This window comes from Octopus sinensis, linkage group LG7, assembly GCF_006345805.1.
Source record: "Octopus sinensis linkage group LG7, ASM634580v1, whole genome shotgun sequence".
Classification (NCBI taxonomy): Eukaryota; Metazoa; Mollusca; class Cephalopoda; order Octopoda; family Octopodidae; genus Octopus; species Octopus sinensis.
The window spans coordinates 72,720,786-72,743,410 of record NC_043003.1 but is presented as its reverse complement, the minus strand read 5'-3'; the positions used below and the strand labels follow the sequence as shown (position 1 = coordinate 72,743,410).

The 22,625-nt window shown below is 37.9% G+C and overlaps 1 protein-coding gene across 1 annotated transcript in view; it reads right to left on the bottom strand.

Moving 5' to 3' along the window:
• LOC115214168 (5'(3')-deoxyribonucleotidase, cytosolic type) overlaps positions 1–22,625 on the bottom strand; it is a 41,535-nt gene that overhangs the window by 5,545 nt on the left and 13,365 nt on the right. The window contains exons 2-3 of the mRNA XM_029783252.2: positions 12,271–12,371; positions 7,882–7,945 (exon numbers count right to left, since the gene is read on the bottom strand). Coding sequence (XP_029639112.1) covers positions 7,882–7,945; positions 12,271–12,371 — 165 coding nt within the window. The remainder of the gene's footprint in view (positions 1–7,881; positions 7,946–12,270; positions 12,372–22,625) is intronic.

The window sequence follows — 22,625 nt, the reverse complement described above, 5'->3', positions numbered from 1 at the left end:
TGGCAGCTTCACTCATTTTAGAAGTATTTATGGAAACCATACATTTAATGAGATTATAAGATAAGAAATATAAAAACAGATGTAGTATACTACATTTCAAATATTTGAAGACCCTCAAAAAAAAAGATACTTACATCCCTCTAAAAGTAATGCCTTGCATCCCTTAACATGAAATATCAATATTACTATACTGGTGTGGTAAGTTGGCAGAATCAAAAGCATGCTGGGCAAAATGCATAGCAACACTTCGTCCATCTTTACATTTTGAGTTCAAATTCTGCTGGGGTCAGCTTTTGCCTTTCATCCTTTTGGGGGTTGATAAAATAAGTACCAGTTAAACACTGGAAAGGGAGGGGTGGGTGGGGTGATGTAATCAACTTATCCATTCACCTGTAATTACTGGTCTTGTGCCAAAATTTGAAACTAATATTACTATATATATATATATGTGTGTGTATATGTATATATATATATATATATATATATATATGTATATGTGTGTGTGTGTGTGTGTGTGTATATATATATATATATATATATATATATGTGTGTGTTGTGTGTGTGTGTATATATATATATATATATATGTGTGTGTGTGTGTGTGTGTATATAAGATACCTGAACAATAGGATATTTGACTCGCTAGAAAGAGCAGTTAAAACTCCAAGTCAGATATCCTATTCTTCAGGTATCTCTTTTGTGTCTGAACGTACACTGTATTCTTCTTTGAATAATATATAGTCTATTGACTAATTTTTTCTTTCTTGCTAGACCACTGAGGCAGATTTTATCTGCCTCCCTTTGTTTGTTATAGAAATCTACAAAATAGGATTTCTTCAATTACAATTTACCTAGCATTTTTAAGAGTAGAATGCATCGGGTCGTGCCAGGTCCAGTTTTTAAAATTTAAACTCCAATTAAGCAAAATTTACAGAAAACTCACATTCTGGTGTGTATGTCAAATGCTTTTCTTAGTGTGGTTTACAGCACACGCACATGCACACACACAGTGTGCAACGAATAAAGTGAAAGTAATTCACTGTGTGTGTGTTGACAGGTAGACAATAGAATGCGATGGCGATGGCGATATAATATTTGTTTCTGTCTATGACGCTGATAAAAGCATTGATGTACATGTGTGCGTGCGTGAGTGTGTGTGTGTGTGTCATCCCTCACACACACGCATACACATACATATATGACAGTGACAAACAAACGTTTCAAACAACTACATACAAACACGTGTGTGTTTGTTATTAGTAAAAAAGGCGCCAAAACACAACTCACTTATCATTCCAACACATTTGCAAAGACACACGGACGGTCGAATTGCTATAACAATACAGAAAAGGTAAATTGGTTTTTATTTTACTCTGTATATATTTTATTATATAATATAGATATATGTATATATAATTGCAGTATGAAACAGTGTTTATGTATAAACAGACGACACTTATATATAGTTATTAATAAATGTATGCATCCGTTTAACCCTTTCGTTACCAAACCGCCTGAAAAAAATTTGGTTAATGTGACCAAGCCGCCCGAATTTACCTATTCATATTTAAATGAGAATATCAGAGTAAATCTCTTTAGAACATTCGTGAAAACACGTATTATACTTCGTAAACAGTTCAACTACAGTTTTGTACAAAAATCGAAGTGTAATTTTAATTCCGTGAATTATGGGAGATTTTTTTCCGAAATTTGTTCCTATTGTGTTTTCAAAATTTGTAATTCTGACAAAAAATGGATACGAATTTCATTATATCAAGCAGCGAGTCAGAATTCGAAGGATTTTCTACTGAAGATCTTCATAAATCTAACTCTATGACTGAAAAAAAAAGTATGTGGTATTTGATAATGAATCTGATGTTTCATTTTCCGAAAGTGAAAACAGTGAATCCGAGATCTCCGACAGCGATAAAGAAAATGCTTTGGCACCTGAATGGAGTGAAAATTTAAAAACTGTTTCTTTCGGTGATTTTTCTGAAGAAACTGGACCAAGCCACAGACTTTCCCAGAAGCGTAAAGCCTTAAACTATTTCTTTTTACTTTTTCGAATGAGCCCATTTGAAATCATTACGGCGGAAACGAACTGTTACGCTAAACGTAAACAAAGCGAAAGAAACGATAGTTTGTTATTTCCCACAACCTTAAATGAAATTAAGGCCTATTTTGCCATAAATATTATTATGGGTATTAGAAAGTTACCCAGAATAACAAATTCTATCGTAAAATTTTGTTGTATACCCAATTGAATATTAGCTAATAACCCATTTTCTATAGCGATGTTTGAACAAAATTTTAATAATTTTATATATTGTTGAATTTACCTGTATCTACCTGCAATTAGAGTCACTTTGTGACAAAAATTATAGTATAGAATTAGTTGAGAACATTTCACTAAATTATCTTCCAAAAATCAGATTAATATATTCATAAATAAAAAAGTATAGTTGTTTAATGAAACCAGACTAAATTTATGATTACGTTAGAAATTAATTGAAACACATAAGGGGTGTATTTTGGTCAGAAATATAGTAACGAAAGGGTTAAGAAAAACCAAAAATATTTATTCTTTGTAAATGTTGTGTTCAAAATAACATTTTCTTTTAAGAATGTGTATATAACAAAGTATGTGTATATAACTACGTGGCTTATATCTTTATATATAAAAGTGAAGTGGTGTGTCTGTCTCCTACGATTTAGATTCGTAACTACTCCCACATTTTGCGGTGCAGTTTAACCAAAAGCGGGTATCTTATAGTCGTGTTTCATATCGAGCCCTTTGGGTATTAGCGCGCGTCTACGATGAGTCTACGATTTAAAAAAAATTTACCATCATATTTTTCCATTTTAATGCATATTTTTCGTTATTATATAAGGGAAGTAACTCTCTAAAAATATCTACGATGTGTCAACGATTTAAAAAAAAATTACCTTAATTTTTTTTCAATTTTTTATGCATTTTTTTGCTATAACTCTCTAAAAATGCTTATATAGTTATTTCCCTTACAAACCCGAGCAACACCGGGCGATACTGCTAGTATATATATAAAGGTGGTGAGCTGGCAAAATTAGTAGCATGCCAGACAAAATGCTTTGCAACATTTTGTTTGCCTATGCTTTCTGAGTTCAAGTTCCACTTTGCCATTCATCCTTTCAGGATTGTAGAAATAAGTATCAGTTCAGCACTGGGCTCGGTGTAATCAAATAGCATTTTCCCACAAAATTTTAGACCTTGTGCCTATAGTAGAAAAGATTATAATATTACAGTTGTTGTTGTTGTTTAATTCCAGGTCAGTAGCGAGTGAGCCGACATGATCAATTCTAGCTTTGACCAGCCCATTTTTATATAGGAGATATCTAGGACTGAATTGTATAATGTGTCCTTTCCTTCCATAAGAAAATAGCGATGTAATTTGAAGGAATTTAGCTGCTATTTTTGGCAGATTGAGCGACCACGTAAATTTCCTTCATTGGCATGGATTTTATACACAAGTTGGTGATATACAAATTAGTTTCAACAGCAATAATTTTTTTATGGAAAGATAAAAATAAGGTTAATTAGAATTATTCCTGTTACATAATCAGATTATAGGAGAACTAATGAAGACTCAAGTCTCTGTGCAGTGTCAAATCAGCCAATCAGAGACCTTTCTTTACGATTACATTCATGTGATGGTGAATTCAGTTCTGCAAGCTAACAAATCTCAGAATAATCCAGTAACCTTCATTACCCTACAGTACATATTTACAGCACACAGACACAAACGCACACACACACACACACACACACACAGACACACACACACATATATACATATATATATATATATATATATATACACACATACATATATATATATATATATATAAGTATAATTTTAATCCAAACGGGAAAACAAAAAAACAACAACAGTGGAACAATTACAGTATTATTATTAATAGGCGCTCAGGAAATATGGAAGCAGGAAGGTATGACGTTTCGGGCGGAGCTCTTCGTCGGAAACATAAAGAAGGAAGAGAGAGGAAAGAAAGATCCCAAAGTGGGCAACAGGAGATGGAGAAAAAAACGACTGGTGTTTACGAAGTACACATGGTTTAAATTAAAAGGCGGAAGTTTACGATAACAGAGGAAAGTAGGTTTAAAGCAAAAAGAGTGTGAGGTAGGGCGAGACTGTTTTTTCTGTGTTCCTTTCTGTAGAAGAGCGTAGGCTCGAAACATAAAAGACTTTTTCTATTCCTGAGCATCATACTAATACATCTGTTGTTTTGTAAAACCACTTGTCTTCATCTTTTGTTTTTTTTTCCATAAACTTCCCTAATATACATATACACCAACACACACACATATATATATATATATATATATATACATATATGTGTGTGTATGTAGGTGTGTAGGCGTGTGTGTATAGGTGTATGTATGTATGGTGTGTCCGTGTATGTGTGTGTATGTATCAGAATGTGTGTGTATGTGGATGTGTGCGTGTGTGTATGGTGTGTGAGGCGAGATAAAAAACAAAAATATATGTATGTGTTAGTGTGTGCGTCTGTGTGTAGGCGTGGTGAGGTAGGGCGAGACAGTAGTAGGCATAGCAGACAGTGGTCAGTGGTAAGAAAATGAAGGAAGGAGGAAGGGAGGGAGGGGAAGGGGTGGGGGCGTATGTAGCGTGCCAGCGTGTGTTGAGTAGTAGTGTGTGTGTGTGTCCAGTGTCGTGGTAGTATTAATGGCAAGTAGATTTGAATGTGTGTAGAGTAATGATATATTAAGCAATGTTGTGTGTGAGTGGGTGTGTGTATGTGTGCGCGTGTGGGTAACAAAAAGGGGGTGGTTTAAGAAAAAGGAACCAGCTGAGGGGAAAGATGGAAGATTGGGTCCCGCGGAGACGGGCGTGGGAGAACCCAACGACAGGCGACGGTCCCAGGAACGAGCGAGGTCCTGCAGCGCGTATGCGTGCGGAACCGGCGCAAGCGCGTGTGTGCGCGCGCCTGCGAGTATGCGCGTAAGTATGGTGTGTGTGGATGTGTGAGTGTGTCTGTGTGTATGTCTGGGTGTCAGTGTGTCCGTTGAATGTGTGAGTATGTGTGTATATAGTGTGTGCATAGATGTATGTCCGTGTGTGTGTGTGTGTATGTGTATGAGTGTGTATGCATGTAGTACGTGTGGGTGTGTGGAAGTGTGTGTATGTGCAGTGTGTGCGCGTACATACGGTGTTTGAGTGAGTGTGTGTGTGTGTATGTATGTGTGAGTGTGTATGTGTGTGTAGGATGCATGTATGTGTATGGGTGTATGTATGTGTGTGTGTATGTATGTATGTGTACGTGCGTGTGTGTGTGTGTATGCGTGTAGGTGTGCGCGTGTGCATGCATGCATGCATGTGCGTATGTGTGTGTGTGTGCATGTGTGTGGGTATATATGTATGTGCGTATATGTGTGTGTATGTGCGTACATGTGTGTGTGTATGCATGTGTGTGTATGTAGGTGTGTAGGCGTGTGTGTATAGGTGTATGTATGTATGGGTGTGTCCGTGTATGTGTGTGTATGTATGTGTGTGTATGTAGGTGTGTGGGCGTGTGTATATAGGTGTATGTATGTATGTCTGGGTGTGTCCGTGCATGTTTGTGTGTGTGTGTGTATGCATGTGTATGTAGGTGTGTGTGTACGTGTGTAATGTATGTGTGTATGCGTGTGTGTGCGTGTGTATGCGTGCGTGTGTGTATGTAGGTGCGTATGTATGTGTGTGGGAGTGTAGGTGTGTGTGTGCGTGTGCGTGTTTATGTTGGTGTGTGCGTATGTGAGTGTGAGTGTATGGGTGTTTGTCATGCATGTGTGCGTGCGTGCAGGCGAGTGTGTGTGTAAGTATGTGTTGTGTGTATGGTGTAGTGTGTATGTGTTTGTCTGTGTGTATGTATGTGCGTATAGGAGTATGTAGGTATGTGTGTGTATGTGTATGGGTGTATGTATGATGTGTGTGTGTGTGCATGTGTATAAGTATATGTGTGTGTGCGTATGGGTGTGTATGTGGTGTGTGTGTGGTATGTATGTGTGTAGGCGTGTGTGTGTAGATGTATGTATGTATGGGTGTTGTCTGTGTGTGTTTGTGTGTGTGTGTCTGAGTGAGGGTATGGCTGTGTAGGTGTGTGGTTGTATGAATGTAAGTGTGTGTGTGTACAAGTGTAATGTATGTATAAGTATTATATATATATATATATATATATATATATATATATATATATATGTATATATATATATATACACACACATACTATATATATATTACACACATACGTACGTACATACATACATACATATATATATTACACACATATACACTACACACATTTTTTTCTCTCCTTGTTTTTTCTGTGTTCCTTTCTGTAGAAGAGCGTAGGCTCGAAAATAAAAGACTTTTTCTATTCCTGAGCATCATACTAATACATCTGTTTTGTTTTGTACACCACTTGTCTTCATCTTTTGTTTTTTCCATAAACTCTCCCTATATATACATATACACACCACACCCACACACAAATATTATATATATATATATATATATATATATATTATATATATATATATATACTATATATATATATATCAAATCAGTCAGTTGTTCATAAGTAAAAATAAAAAAAGCACACTCTAAAACTTTTTTTTGAGTAGTAATATTTTATGTAGTCATTGGTTGTGGCCAGTCAGAAATTTACTACTGGTTTCATGTCTATTACTCTTCTCAGTAATATAAGCAAGTCACAAGACCTGCTGACAGAGGCACATAACCTCTTTACCAATGGAGGTAAAAATACAGGCTGCTCCAGGAGCTTCCATTTAGTCCTGTATGGTGTTCCTTCTTTTAAATGCCATATGTAGTTAACCAAAAACATAACATTGCACCTCTCTGGAATCCTAAAAGAGGATCTGTAATTATTTAGTTCTAGCTTAAAAGGTTCTTCCATTTCATATATGCATTCTTATACTGTTGGTGCTGCCATTGCTGTTGTTGTTTTTGTTGCAGCAACATCAACAAAAGTAGTACCAACAACATGTCTGGCAGTATCAGCAGCAAGTTGATGTGTGTCACTTAAAGAAAATACAGTATTTGCAAGTGGAGAGAGAGCTTTCATCACTAGCTTGTGATTGTCTCACACTGAGGACAGATGACATCCAGAAACCTAGGTCTGTGAGTATTATATAAGGCTAGAGATGGGAGCAATGACCTCCCTTGCAAATACAATATACAGACACAAACTGTGTTGATAGCCAGCTGGAAGAGATTTTTTTTCTGGGGTTAAAACAACGGTAACATCGTCCTTTAGAGGACCACCACATTCTGTTGGCATATAAACATTATGATATTTATATATAGGATCTTTTCGGTTTGAACGGCAGTTTTTTCTAGCAGTGTCATATGAAATTGCCACCCATAATTATGACCCTAGTATCGATCTATTGCATTTCAATCTGTTTTAGGGTAAGAGTTAGGGTTGGTTAGGGTTAGGGGGCAGGGTATCTTTTTTTCTTCAGAAATGTAAATAAACCCAATCTGTTTCTTAAACGAGGGACATATTCATACGGCACAGAATGTTTTCACCTCAATAGACGCCATTGATTGGTTGAAATTGCAGAAATTGCAGAAAAAAAAAACAACAAATATCTTACAAACTATAGAATTTTCTCAATAAAGCCAAGAGAAAAAGATGTTTTATAAAAATATTTTACCAGTATACGAAGTTTAAAAGTGTTTAGTTACGTGGAAATTATTTTTAAAAACTGCCGATTAAACCGAAAAGATCTTATATATATATATATATACACACATCTATATACACATACACATATGTGCACACATATTTAAATTTATACATTACTTTCTCTCTGACACAGTATCTGTAATTTCCAATAAGTGGGCTGGTACAAATAAATACTTCAACACTAAAGAAGAAAAGAAAAGAGGATAACTGATTAGTTAGTTACTAAATAGGAAACTATTCAAGTCAATAATAATTTAGGTTGATATAATTTAACAAATAGAAATTTCATTGATTGACAGATATTACAACAGAGAATTAATATGATTGATTGATTGATTACCAGTATTGATAGATAAGTCAATAAGTTACTGAACAACAAGTTAGAGGTTACCAGTTCATATCAACAAAAATGTCTGCTCGATCCAGAGGCCTTCTTAAATTAAAAAAATGGAAGTGTTCACTTGGTACCCTCATGAGAGAAAATTCATGTTCATATTTTGTTAGCAGCTCAACAATGCTTCTGTAGTCAATATGTTCAACTTTCAACTATTAACTATACTTACTCTTCATGTAACATTCATGTAAGTACAAAGGTTGCAATAGTACTCTTTTACAAAGGAATATCACTAAAAATAGTCCATCTAATACTAATTATATACACAGCTAGAGTACCTTATAAAGTAGATTTAGTGGTTCAAGATTGACCTGTGGTTTAACAACAACATAAGCAAGTAAAGGTACCCCTATGTGGTCATGAAACTGCTAGAAATAGCAGCTGAATTTCTCTCAAATCACATTCTGTAATCTTTATAAAAGACACACAGGATAGTGTTGTTCTAGATACACTATGTCTGATAAAAAAATAATGTAGGATGATTTACAGCCAGGAGACCTTTGACTATAGGCCTGCTGGATGAGTGTTGACCAAGGGCTAAAATACAGCAACAACAACAGTTATAACGACATAGTTACAGGAATTAATGCCATGTAAGACAGCATTTGGGTCATGTGTATGTGTTGGCATGTGAATATGAGTGTGTATTCATATGTGTGTGAATATGAGTGTGTGTTCATATGTGTGTGAATATGAGCGTGTATTCACATTTGTACATATGTGTTTTTAAAATGGATTATTTAAACTGGAAGACAGCAGCATATTTCAAAGTCAAATACACATGATACCCCAATTATAATCTACAGCAAACATCACTCAAGATGTTAGATGCTGATGCTGGTGCTGCTGCTGATGATTGTGATGTAGTGGTGGTGATGTGGTGGTGGTGGTGGTTGTGATGTAGAGGTAGAGGTGGAAGTGGTGGATGTATAATTGAGTGTTGAGAAGTGGAAACATTAGATATCGCATAGATGATAGTGTGAGAGATGTGTGTGTATATATACATCATCATCATCGTTTAACGTCTGCTTTCCATGCTAGCATGGGTTGGACGGTTCAACTGGGGTCTGGCAAGCCCGAAGGCTGCACCAGGCCAGTCAGATCTGGCAGTGTTTCTACAGCTGGATGCCCTTCCTAACGCCAACCACTCCGAGAGTGTAGTGGGTGATTTTATGTGCCACCGACACAGGTGCCAGACGAGGCTGGCAGACGGCCACGCTCGGAGGATGTTTTCTTATGTGTCACCGACATAGGTGCCAGACGAGGCTGGCGAACAGCCACGCTCGGATGGTGTTTGTTACATGCCCTCAGCACGGAGGCCAGTCGATGCGGTACTGGCTACAGTCACGTTCAGATGGTTTTCTTATGTGCCACCGGCACTGGTACCACAAGGATACAAATTCCATTGATATTCATCTATTTTGATTTGATTTGATTTGATTTTCACTTGCCTCAACAGGTCTTCACAAGTGTCACAAGAAGGAAGGTATGCACCACAGGTTATGGCTTCACTAGTCTTGCCGGGTCTTCTCACGCACAGCATACTTCCATAGGTCTCGGTCTCTAGTCATTTCCATGGTGAGACCTAACGTCCGAAGGTCGTGCTTCACCACCTCGTCCCAGGTTTTCCTGAGTCTACCTCTTCCACGGGTTCCCTGGAAAACCTGGGACGTATATATATATATATATATATATGTATATATACACACACATATATATATATATATATATATATATATATGTATATATACACACACACATACAGGGTGCAATGGGTAAATTGTTGCCATTTTATATTTTTAATTTTGCGCATGCACATTGTTTGATTTTGATTTTGTTAACTGCACAGTACAATAGGATCAGTTGGGCACCATCTGCAAGAAAAACAAAACCATGATGCAATTGAATCTGTCAGAAATTTGGAAATGACGTGCTGTACTGTTTGGCATTCATACCAGAAGCTCCAATACAAACATTTCAAAGTGTTTGGGTATCAATCTGAGGACAGTGCAATGTGAGAACATGTACTGAGAGTGATAAAAATCAAACATCCAATTAACATCATGGTGTTTGGAGTGATCACTAGTAATGGTGATGTTATGCCTCCATTCATCTTCCCACACGGCCTCAGACTCAACATGGAGGCCCATATATATATATCATCATCATCATCATCATTATTATCGTTTAACATCCGCTTTCCATGCTAGCATGGGTTGGACCATTTTGACTGAGGGCTGGCGAGCCAGATGGCTGCACCAGGCTCCAATCTTGATCTGGCAGAGTTTCTACAGCTGGATACCCTTCCTAACGCCAACCACTCCGAGAGTGTAGTGGGTGCTTTTTAAGTGCCACTGGCACGGGGGCCAGTCAGGTGGTACTGGCAATGACCTCGCTCGAATCTTTTTACATGTACCACCGGCACAGGTCTCAGTGAAGCGACATTAGTAACGATCACGCTCGAATGGTGCCCTTGTACATGCCATGGGTACGGAAGCCAGTTGGCTGCTCTGGCAACAATCATGCTCAGATGGTGCTCTTGGCACCCTACTAGCACAGGCATGAGTGCCAGTAAGGCGATGCTGGTAACGATCATACTCAAATAGCCACTCTGTCAACAATCACACTCGTATGGTGCTCTTTGCACCCCGCTAGCACAGATGCCAGTCATCGAATTGATTTTGATTTCACTTGCCTCAAAAGGTCTTCACATACAGAGTTTAGTGACCAAAGAAGGAAAAGGTACACATAAGTGGGCTGGTTATGCTCCTGGCATAGGCCACATGTTATGGTCCCATTTGGCTCGAGCACAGCATATTTCCAAAAGTCTCAGTCGCTAGTCATTTCCTTAGTGAGGCCTAATGTTCGAAGGTCGTGCTTCACCACTTCATCCCAGGTCTTCCTGGGTCTACCTCTTCCACAGGTTCCCTCAACTGCTAGGGTGTGGCACTTTTTCACACAGCTATCCTCATCCATTCTTGCCACATGACCATACCAGCGCAGTCGTCTCTCTTGCACACCACATTTAATGCTTCTTAGGTCCAACTTTTCTCTCAAGGTACTTTCACTCTGTTGAGTATGCACACTGACATTACACATCCATCGGATCATACTGGCTTCATTCCTTGTGAGCTTACGCATGTCCTCAGCAGTCACAGCCCATGTTTCCCTGCCGTGTAGCATGGCTATTTGTGCACATGCATCATACAGTCTACCTTTTACTCTGAGCGAGAGGCCCTTTGTCACCAGCAGAGGTAAGAGCTCTCTGAACTTTGCCCAGGCTATTCTTATTCTAGCAGCTACACTTTCAGCGCACCCTCCCTCACTACTGACTTGGTCACCTAGATAACGGAAGCTATCAACTACATCTAGTTTTTCTCCTTCAAATGTGGCGGAAGTTGGTCTCTATGCATTTTCAGTGTTTATCGCTCCTGAGCATCTGCCACATACAAAAACTATCTTCCCAGTTAGCCTTCCTTTGATATTAATGCACCTCTTATGTGTCCATAGCTTACACTGGGTACATCTAATAGAGTTTCTACCTGCGCCTCTACTACAGATCGAGCAGGGCCATCTAACTGAAGGGATTTGTGGTTTGCCTGCCTTCCTACTTATTAGGACTTTGGTTTTAGCTAGGTTGATTTTAAGGACCTTCGATTCTAATCCTTGTTTCCACACTTGAAACTTCTCCTCTAGTTCTGATAGTGACTCAACAATTAGAGCAAGGTCGTCAGCATAGAGGAGCTCCCAGGGGCATCCTGTCTTGAATTCCTCTGTTATTGCCTGGAGGACTATGATAAATAGGAGGGGGCTGAGGACTGAACCCAGGTGGACCCCAACCTCTACCTTGAATTCTTCAGTGTACTCGTTGCCAACCCTTACCTTACTTACAGCGTCCCTGCACATGGCTTGCACAGCTCTCACTAACCATTCATCTATTCCTAGTTTCCTCATTGACCACCAGATGAGGGATCAGGGGACCCTGTCAAAGGCTTTCTCCATGTATAAATATATATATATATATATATATGTATATAGCAGGAGAGAGAGATAAAGTGGAAAGGATGCCAAGGAGAGTAGATTAATAAAGAGACTGACAGATAAATACTTACTTCTCCATGTTACTCAACTCTTTGACAGAAGCCACTGCTCCTGGTATTTCAGGTATATTCAAGAAGAATCCTTCAGCACAGTAAATCTCACGACATTTCACCTAAAAAGAGAATCATCATCATCATCATCATCATCATCATCACCACCACCACCACCAACAACAACAACAACAGCACACTACCACCATCACTCCCAATGTCAGCATTGTCATCATCATCATTTCCTCTCCTACAACTCCACTATCATCACTGCTACCAACAACAATACTACCACTTCTCCACTACGACATCACATACAAGTCTAACTTGTATAACTGATTACAAAGAGAATTAGTATACATGAAATGCTGTTGAACTTTGTACCAGGAAAAAGTAGGTACCACTGAGACAATTCCAGAAGAACTTACCTCGAAGTAAGTCTTATACCTGGAATTCAGCAACTAGAGGCCTTTGACAGGTTTCTACAGTGTAATCTGGTTGGGAGATGAATGACTTGTGGAGAGGCACACTCAACAAGGTAAGAATCAGCAATAAATTCAACAATGAATTTAGTATACTGGTAGAAATCCATCAAGGACAAGCCATAATAAAGACGTTTAAAAGTGGCTGATCATAAGTACTTTTGTATATTGATAAGCTAGTTCTTATAGCCTAATCATAAGTACTTTTGTATATTGATAAGCTAGTTCTTATAGCCTAATCATAAGTACTTTTGTATATTGATAAGCTAGTTCTTATAGCCTAATCATAAGTACTTTTGTATATTGATAAGCTAGTTCTTATAGCCAATCTAGAATTGGGAGACTTCAATCTAAACTTAGTTAAAGACAAAAGTTTTAATAAGTGGGGAAGATAACAGGACCCAACCATCACCAGAACCTACTGACTCACACTATGAGCTACTATAATGATAGACAGCACTGGATTTCATACAGTCCTCCCCTACCTTCACTCCCTCTCCCTCAGGTATCTATAGTTTATTACCATTGTCATCTTAACTATGCATTACTTGTACATACTCTTCACAGCTAACACTACCTATCTGTAGGGCTAGTATCCAATGCCCCTCCTTCAGGTAACTCTTTATTAACATCCATTACACTCTTACCGCTAACCCTTAGACACTATCCATTACTTGCCCTCACCCATTATCTTCTAGGATTACTGTCCTATAACATCCTACTAATACTATTAGTATTACATCTTTTGTTACATCTAGAACTGTCTTTCTCTTTTCTCCCTCCTCCTCCATTCAGTCACCCCAATCATTCTGTCTCTCCTTTCATACACTTGATCTTTCTTCTTTCCATCCTAGATCTTCAGCAACAGCTCTCTCTTCAAATGAAGAGAGAGCTGTAGCATACAAATAACAATACTGAGCAGAAAAAACACCTTTTTTTTAGCAAAGTACATAGTGCTGATACTATGATAAACTACACTCAGTCAAGTACAACCAACCATAGAAACAATGACAAACATTCAAGCAAGGTGTGATCTACCAAACTATCAAAGAGGACTAAAACTCCAAACAAGAACTGACTTAGGCTGAAACAACCTGTCCAATACATGCCAGTATGGAAAGCAAATGTAAAAATGATATTGGTAATGTTGATTTATATATTATCATCATTTTAACACATACTTTTCCATGTTCATATGGATCAGATGAGAATTTGTGGGGGCAGAGTTTTCTTTGGCCAGATGCCCTGATTGTTGCCAACTCTCAATTGTTTCCAGTTAATCAAACAATAACCTGAACTTGTTTACATAGACAACTGAAAACAAATGACGCCGTATAAATGAGCATAAATATATTTATAAATTAATCATGCAACAAGTCAACATGTCAAAACATCAACAAGCCTGGATCAGCTTTCATGGTAAGACTGCAAACAAGCAACTGTATAGATAGAAAACATGAACACACTCACACAAACATGTATCATAAACAAAGATGTACTATAAACATACATACATACACATACATATGTATATATATAGAGAGACACACACACACAGACAAATAGATAGATAGATAGATAGATATGAATTATATATATATATAGACACAGACCAATAGGTAGATATGAATGATATATATATACACACACACACACACACACACATACAAGTGTATATGTAGATATATATATGTATGTCTATATGTATACACACACACAAACACACACACACATATATATACATATACATATATACGATGGGCTTCTTTCAGTTTCCGTCTACCAAATCCACTCACAAGGCTTTGTTCGGCCCGAGGCTATAGTAGAAGACACTTGCCCAAGGTGCCATGCAGTGGGACTGAACCCGGAACCATGTGGTTGGTAAGCAAGCTACTTACCACACAGACCCTCCTGCACCTATGTATATAATAATAAGTGACAACATATACATACACGACAGACTTCTTTCAGTTTCCTTTTATCAAATCCACTCACAAAGCTTTGGTCAGTCAGAGGATATAGTAGAAGTCACTTGCCACCCAGAACTATGTAGTTGGGAAGCAAACTTCTTACCACATAGCCACACCTGTACCACCTGTAATTAATAATATTTTTTCATCTATTTTAAAGATCTAAAATATTGAACTACTAAATAACGCCCACACACGTGCAAATATCTACATACATAGTGTGGGTGGATGAGGATATGGTTGTAGTGTGAATTTTGAACTGTTTCCATCTACTAAATTCCATTTACAAGATATTATTTAACCAAAGGCTACAATAGAAGGCACCTGCTCAATGAGTCACACAGCAGATTCAAAGACAGAAACACACAGGGTTACAAAATTAATTTCTCAACCCCACAGCCCTGCCTGCAGCTACATAGACAAAATATGGCAAAACACACACACAAACATACATACATAACACCCCCACCCTCATCTCCCTCTCTCTCTTTCACTATCTCTCTCTCACTATATCTCCCCCCTCTCCCCCCCTATCTCTCTCTATCTATCTGTCTATCTCTTTCCTGTAGACTGTATGTTATTTATAACCATTACCAGCAACCATATGTGGCACATAACAAAGCTGTCAGAATATTTTAGTAGATTTAGAAATAGTTTACAAACAAATCCTGACCAATTACATTCCAATGTTTTGGAGAGTTTGGAAAAACTTCTAAAACATTTTTAGATTCTTGATATATATGTTTATATACATATATATGTTTGTATGTATATTATTAATATCTTCTTTTTTCATTTTTTTTTTTTGTTTACTTATGGTTAAAAATATACTGGAATATATTACACATATTCACACATACAAACAGCCACCCACATACACATGTATGCACATATACATATATATATATATATATATATTATATATATATATATATATATATATATATTAGAGAGAGGTGGGGAGAGAGAGAAACTTACAATTGTCTGTTGATATGACTGCATACATGCATATATTATGTGTATGTGTAAGAGTGTATGTACCTTTCCTGGTGAAGAATGCACAACACAACATAGATTAGTAACTAGTTACGTCAGAGTCAGAAGCTGGCAGGCACAGAAATGAAAGACAACATGGAGAAAGAAGATATGGAAACTAAAAGATCCTGAAATTGGGAACAGATTTTTAAAAATTCTAATTTTGTGACTGTAGGAAAGTTGAGTTTGATACCTGTAGCCTAAGTGAAAACTGTGTGTTCCTCTAAAATAACCTGCTTAAGGCTACAACTCAGATATGTGGTTGGAGCAAAATTCCAGCTAAGCTAAAAGTAACATGGTGGCAGAATGATGTGGATGACAAGTAGTAAGCGTTAAGAGACAGTGTTGGAAATGCTGGAAAGAAGGTGGTAATAGGAAGCATTTTCAAATGGCTTAGAAAGGCATACAAGTATAAGCTAGAAGTTATACTTGGCTAAGGAAGAGACTTGAAAATGTCTTGTAACATCAGGATCAGAGCATGTGTTGTTGAAGATTGCAAGACAGCATGTGAGAAAGGACCACGGTGTCATTGGTGAGAAAAGTATTCAGAATGACGAAAGTATGTTCACCACTGATATGGAAGACAAGAAATAAGCATGGATTTGATCTGATGGGAGATTATTGAATGTGGAAAGAGCATGGGATAAAGGGTTATAATCTCATGCTAAACCTACAGAGGGACGAGTAGTTCAAACTAACAGCAGTGTGATAGATTGAGCAATGAAGGACATGAGAACAGGGAAAATTGCCAGCCCATTAAGGATAGTTGAGAAGATGCTCAAAATATTTGGTGAGACAGGGTACATGATTATTGCTAGGATAAACAATCAATTTATACAAGAAGGAATCAAATCCAATGTCTAGTAGTATCATCATAAACTGCTACAAAGGCAGAGGAGACACATTAAAGAGAAGGATCTATAGAGGAAGCAAGCTACTGGATCAGGTTATGAATATCAGAGAGAGAGAGAGAGAGTCATATAGCACAACTGATTTGTGACTGGTAGACCTAGATGAAATGCAATTTGGCTTCATGTCTCAAGGTACCATGGATGCAATCTTCCTACTAAGGAAACTGTAGAAGAAATACTTGGCTAAAAATAAACCACTATTCCTATCATTTGTTGGCATGGGGAAAGCAAGTACGAGAGCCTTTTGTAGAACTGCAGTGAGAAGGGATGGCCATCATGGCTCTTCCCAGTTGAAGCTGGCTATAGGGAACACTTGCCCAGTCTGAAGGAAGATGCCTTACAACCATAGGAATGAGAAGAAAGTAACAATGGGTAGCTTTGTGCAGGATGGGCGAGGCAGCTGAAAGAGCCTCTTGCTGGTCATGGAGCAAGACAAAGGAGTTAAACTGGAGGCCAGCATGAGAAAGTGAGCAGTAATGTGGCCACCACTGCTGACCCACCAATGATAGGGTGTTACAATACAGGATCGAAGTACTCGATGATCGTTGTTTACCATCTGATGACATCAGTTCCTCCTGGCCAAAGTTCCGATCACTTTGGTGAATGGAAAATAAGCAATAAGCCCCTTCTTCATGTTATCAGCATAGATATGACTATATATATATATATTAGAAGGTTTGGAGATGATGTACAGGTATTATATATTAGAAGAAATGAGATACTCAGAAATCCGGATGGTTTTATATTTACAAATATTTATTTGTATATTACATGTTTTTATACATCATATATCATATATCATACATCATATATATAGTGCTTTCATCCATTCTAGCGGAGTTGTCAAATTGAACCAAGTTCTTAGTGAAAATTTGACTCTTTTTATAGTGTTATTGAGTGTGTAGTGGTGGGGAGAGATATAAGATAGTACAAGAGGGTGATGAATGGGGAGAAAGTGAGAGAGAGCATGTGTGTGTCGTGTGTGTGTGTGTCGTGTGTGTGTGTGTGTATGTGTGTCTGTGTTTTTTTGTATCTGAAAAGAGTGTTTAAGAAAAAGAAGGAAAGGAAGTAAAAGGAGAGAAAAAAGAAAAAAATTTTGTTGGTCTCTTTGCTGCTGGTTAGGTTGTTAATAATAATTGATTCTTTGCTTCTAGTAATGGCAAAATCAGTTGTTTACTCCAAGGGGGGCAAAATGTCACTTTTCAATAAATTGTCTGTATTTCCTTTTTATCATTCTCTTGTGAGAGAGAGAGAGAGAGAGAGAGAAAGTGTGTGTATGTGTGTTTGTGTGTGTGTATGTGTGTGTGTGTGCGCATGTGTGTGTGTTTTTGTATCTGAAAGGTGTGTTAGAGAAAAAGAGAGAAGGAAAGGAAAAAGAAGGAGAGAAAGAAGAAAAAATTTTGTTGTTGATATCTATGCAGCTGGTCTGTCAATAACAATCAATTCTTGGTTTTTAGCAATGGTAAATCAAGCTGGCCACTCCAAGGAGGGGCCAGAATATCACTTTTCAAAAAATTGTCTGGATTTCCTTTTTATCATTGTCTTGTGAGAGAGTGTGTGTGTGTATGTGTGTATGTGCCTGTGTGTGTGTGGGTGTCTGCATATCTGAAAGGAGTGTTAAATGGGAAAGGGGAATGAAAGGAAGGAGGAGGGGAGAAAAAAAAAGCGTGTTTATATTTTTGCAACTGGTCAGTAAATGATTTTTCGATTTTAGAAATTAGCAAACTTAGCTGGCCACTTCAAGGGGGTTAAAATGTCACTTCTCAAAAAATTGTCTGGATTTCTTTTTATCATTGTTTTGTGAGATCGCCTGTGTGTGTGTGGTGTGTGTGTGTGTGTGTGCGTGTGTGTGTGTGTGTGGGGTGCCTGTGTATCTGGAAGGGGTGTCGCTGGAGAAGGGAAGAAAGAAGAAAGAGAAGAAGAAGAAATAATTGTGTTGATATTTATACCACTGTTCAGTTCTTTCAATCCGATGTTTGATTCCTGTGCTGACATGGGATGGAGAATCTGGATTAAAGACAGCTATGGATTATGAGCCGGTAGGTCACACTGACGAGGCTCAGGGTTTAAATATTCAGAAGCCGAAACCTGGTATGTGGATATCCTTAATTGCATATTTTTATTTGTGCTGTTATATGTTTTAATTCTTTCTGTTTTCCTCACATACTGTTTTTCTCTGTTATCTAGGTGTGGTATGATGGATAAATTTAAGACTTTAGCTCTTATTTCTAGATGCTTGTTTAAGCATCCCACCACTTCGTAAAAATTTATAATTCATAGCTATTGCACCTGTGATCCACCTATGTCACTGCTGGTGATATCATCAATTTTAAAATTTATCCACAGATGAGATAAACAGTAGTGAAATCTGATTTCAAATCTCAGTGTCTGGATGTTTCGCTTATATATCATCATCATCATCATCATTGTTTAACGTCCGTTTTCCGTGCTAGCACGGGTTGGACGGTTCGACCAGGGTCTGGGAAGCCAGGGGCTGCACCAGGCTCCAGTCTGATCTGGCAGTGTTTCTACAGTTGGATGCCCTTCCTAACGCCAACCACTCCGCGAGTGTAGTGGGTGCTTTTTACGTGTCACCTGCACAGGTGCCAGGGGAGTCCGGCATCGGCCACGATTGGTTGTTGCTTTTAACGTGCCACCAGCACGGAAGCCAGCCAAGGCGGCGCTGGCATCGGCCACATTTGGATGGTGCTTTTTATGTGCCACTGGCACTAGAGCCAGTTGAGGCAGCGCTGGCATCGGCCGCATTCGGATGGTGCTTTTTATGTGCCACCGGCACAGAAGCCAGTCGAGGTGGTGCTGGCAACGGCCACGTTCAGATGGTGCTTTTTATGTGCCACCAGCACATGTATCACAACTACTATTTCCATTGATATTTATTTCGATGTTCATGTACTTGACTCAACAGGTCTCCTTAAGCACAGCAGGATGTTCTGGAATCCAAGGTACTTTGAATGGGCAGGGGCTATGCGGAACTGGTGCAGAAAGCAGCCCGGGTCTTTGCAGTCACAGCATATCTCCAGAGATCTCTGTCCTTCGCCATTGCCTCAGTGAGGCCCAACGCTCTGACGTCATGCTTGACTACCTCATCCCATGTCTTTCTGGGTCTACCTCTCCCCCTGATACCTTCAACTGTTTGGGAGTGGCACTTCTTCACACATCTCTCCTCATCCATCCGCAGTAAATGACCATACCATCGCAAGCATCGCTCTTGCACACCACATCTGATGCTTCTTATGTCCAGCATTTCTCTCAGGGTGCTTACCCTCTGTCGTGCGCGCACACTAACATTACACATCCAGCGGATCATGCTAGCTTCATTCCTTTCAAGTCTATGCATGTCCTCTGCAGTCACAGCCCATGTTTCACTACCGTGAAGCATGGCAGTTCGCACACATGCATCATACAATCTACCTTTCACTTTGAGCGAGAGACCCTTTGTCGCCAGTAGGGGTAGGAGCTTTCTGAACTTTGCTCAGGCTATTCGTATTCTAGTGGTGGCACTCTCTGAGCATCAACCTCCACTACTAATTTGGTCACCCAGGTAGCGGAAACTATCAACTACTTCTAGTTTCTCCGCCTGGAGTGTGATGGAATCTGTTTTCTGAGTATCTGTGGTGTCTATTGTCCCTGTGCATCTGCCACACATGAAAGCTATCTTATCAGTTAATTTCCCTTTGATGTTGCTGCACCTCTTATGCGTCCATAGCTTACACTGGGTATCAAAGGGAAATGGAATTTAATTAAAATTAAAAACATTCAATTAAAATTTACGCGTAAAAAAATTTTAGTCAAAAGACTGTAAATTAGAAATACGATATAGAGTATATTTAAACACATAGAGAATCCACTTATAGGGATTCTACGCGCTAGAAAGAACAGCTAAGTTCTATGACCAGAAAAAATTCGGGACAAAATTCGACAGGAACAAATTTGGAAATGAAGAACATTTACCATCTAGTTTCTTGGAACAATTGGTTTCTGATCATCTTTTAGCGAGTCATGGAGAACTCACAAGGTTTGATTTTCTTCAGCAGGTCCAACCTAGTGCTAAACATATCCACACGAGACAGAACAAGGCTACCTGTCTCGTGTTTATACGAGCTAACTTTTCAAATTTACTGTGCAGACGCAGTCCTTTGTTGGCTACAATAAAACCGCTAAACTTATTAACCGAAAATTATCCAAAAACTTACAGTATTTAAACATATCAAAGGGAAATGGAATTTAATTAAAATTATAAACTTACTTCGAAGAGGATGCATGGCATTCAATCATATAATAATATAAATAATATATATATTATATATATATAATTATTTTACTATAAAATTGGATTCAATCCTAAATCTGATTTTCCCTGTAAATTTGGATTTATTTCCTAATATTTATTATTATATATCATCATCGTCGTTTAACGTCCGTTCTCCATGCTAGCATGGGTTGGACGGTTCGATATATATATATATATATACATACATATGTGGGCACAGAATGACACAAAATGTGTACAACAAAAAAATACGAAGCACAAGTACATGGAACATGAACTATTCTTTCAAACAATGAAAGACACAAATGGAAAACAAAACAAACCAAACAACATAAAGAACAGCCCTTCATCGGTTGTTGGCTGTTTTACTAGTCTCCTATTTCAAGCATTTAACAACAATATACGCTTTCAATAAAACAGTTGCTTCCACAAAGCAAATTAAATAAAATAAATTGGTAACACAAACAGGACAGAGAAAACAAACAGGAAGCCCATAATATATATGATGGGCTTCTTTAAGTTTCCATCAACCAAATCCACTCACAAGGCTTTGGTCAGCCTAAGGCTATAGTAGAAAAAACATTTGCCCAAGGTGCCATGCAGTGGGACTGAACCTGGAACCATGTGGTTGAGAAGCAAGCTTCTTACTACACAGCCATGCCTGCATACATACACACACATATATATATATTCATACACACACTCATATATATACACATACATACATACGCATACATCATTGTCATCATCATATAACATTTGGCGTCCATGGTAGTGGTTGAATATATTCTTAAGTCCACCATTTCGTCAATCACAGCAGCTTCCAAGCTTCACTATTAATTCAGTTCTCAACTAAATTGCAAACTGTTAACAGTTTTAAAGAAGACACCTCCTCAGCTACACTTTGGCATTAATAGTTTGAGATTTGCTTCAGTAGAAAAAAGTTACATCAAAATATAAGTGACCCCAAGGCACCTATTCAACTTCAATTAACATAAACTTTTTAATTTTTAAATAAAAGTATACTTTTCTTATGCTTAAATGACAGAAAAATGTATGAGAATTTAGAGTCATTAGTCGCATTGAACAAAAATTAGTAGAAAAAAAGTTATGGGGTGAAATGCCACAAATTTTCTTGTCAGTAAGTAAGAGAGTAAGGAAGTAAGACTTAAGCAATAAAAATAAAGAATATATTGCTAAAATGAATGTTTACATCCTAAGGTAGCTGGCTGACAGAAACATTAGTGTGCCAGTTAAAATGCTTAGTGGTATTTCGCCTGTGTTTACATTTTGAGTTCAAATTTCGCCAAGGTCGACTTTGCTTTTTATCCATTTTGGATCTATTCAATTTGATATACAGATTATTTAATTAATTTTTTTTAATTAAACACTTTCAAACTTCCAACACTGGTACAATGTGTCACATACAACAGAGGTTACTCTTATCATTTTTGACAAAATTTTGTATTTTAGAAGTTATTTCGCCACAAGTTACAGAGTAACAATGGACAAATTCATGTTTGATAATTGTCAATACACAGAACTCTCTGCTTTTGACTTACTCTCTAACTTCTGATGATGATATATATGCCTATTATACATATATGTGTTTAAAATTCTCATCACGCAATCAAACCAATGAAAGAGCCTCTATGTGGTTGCTTGATATGCTAAAATTAGCAGCCAA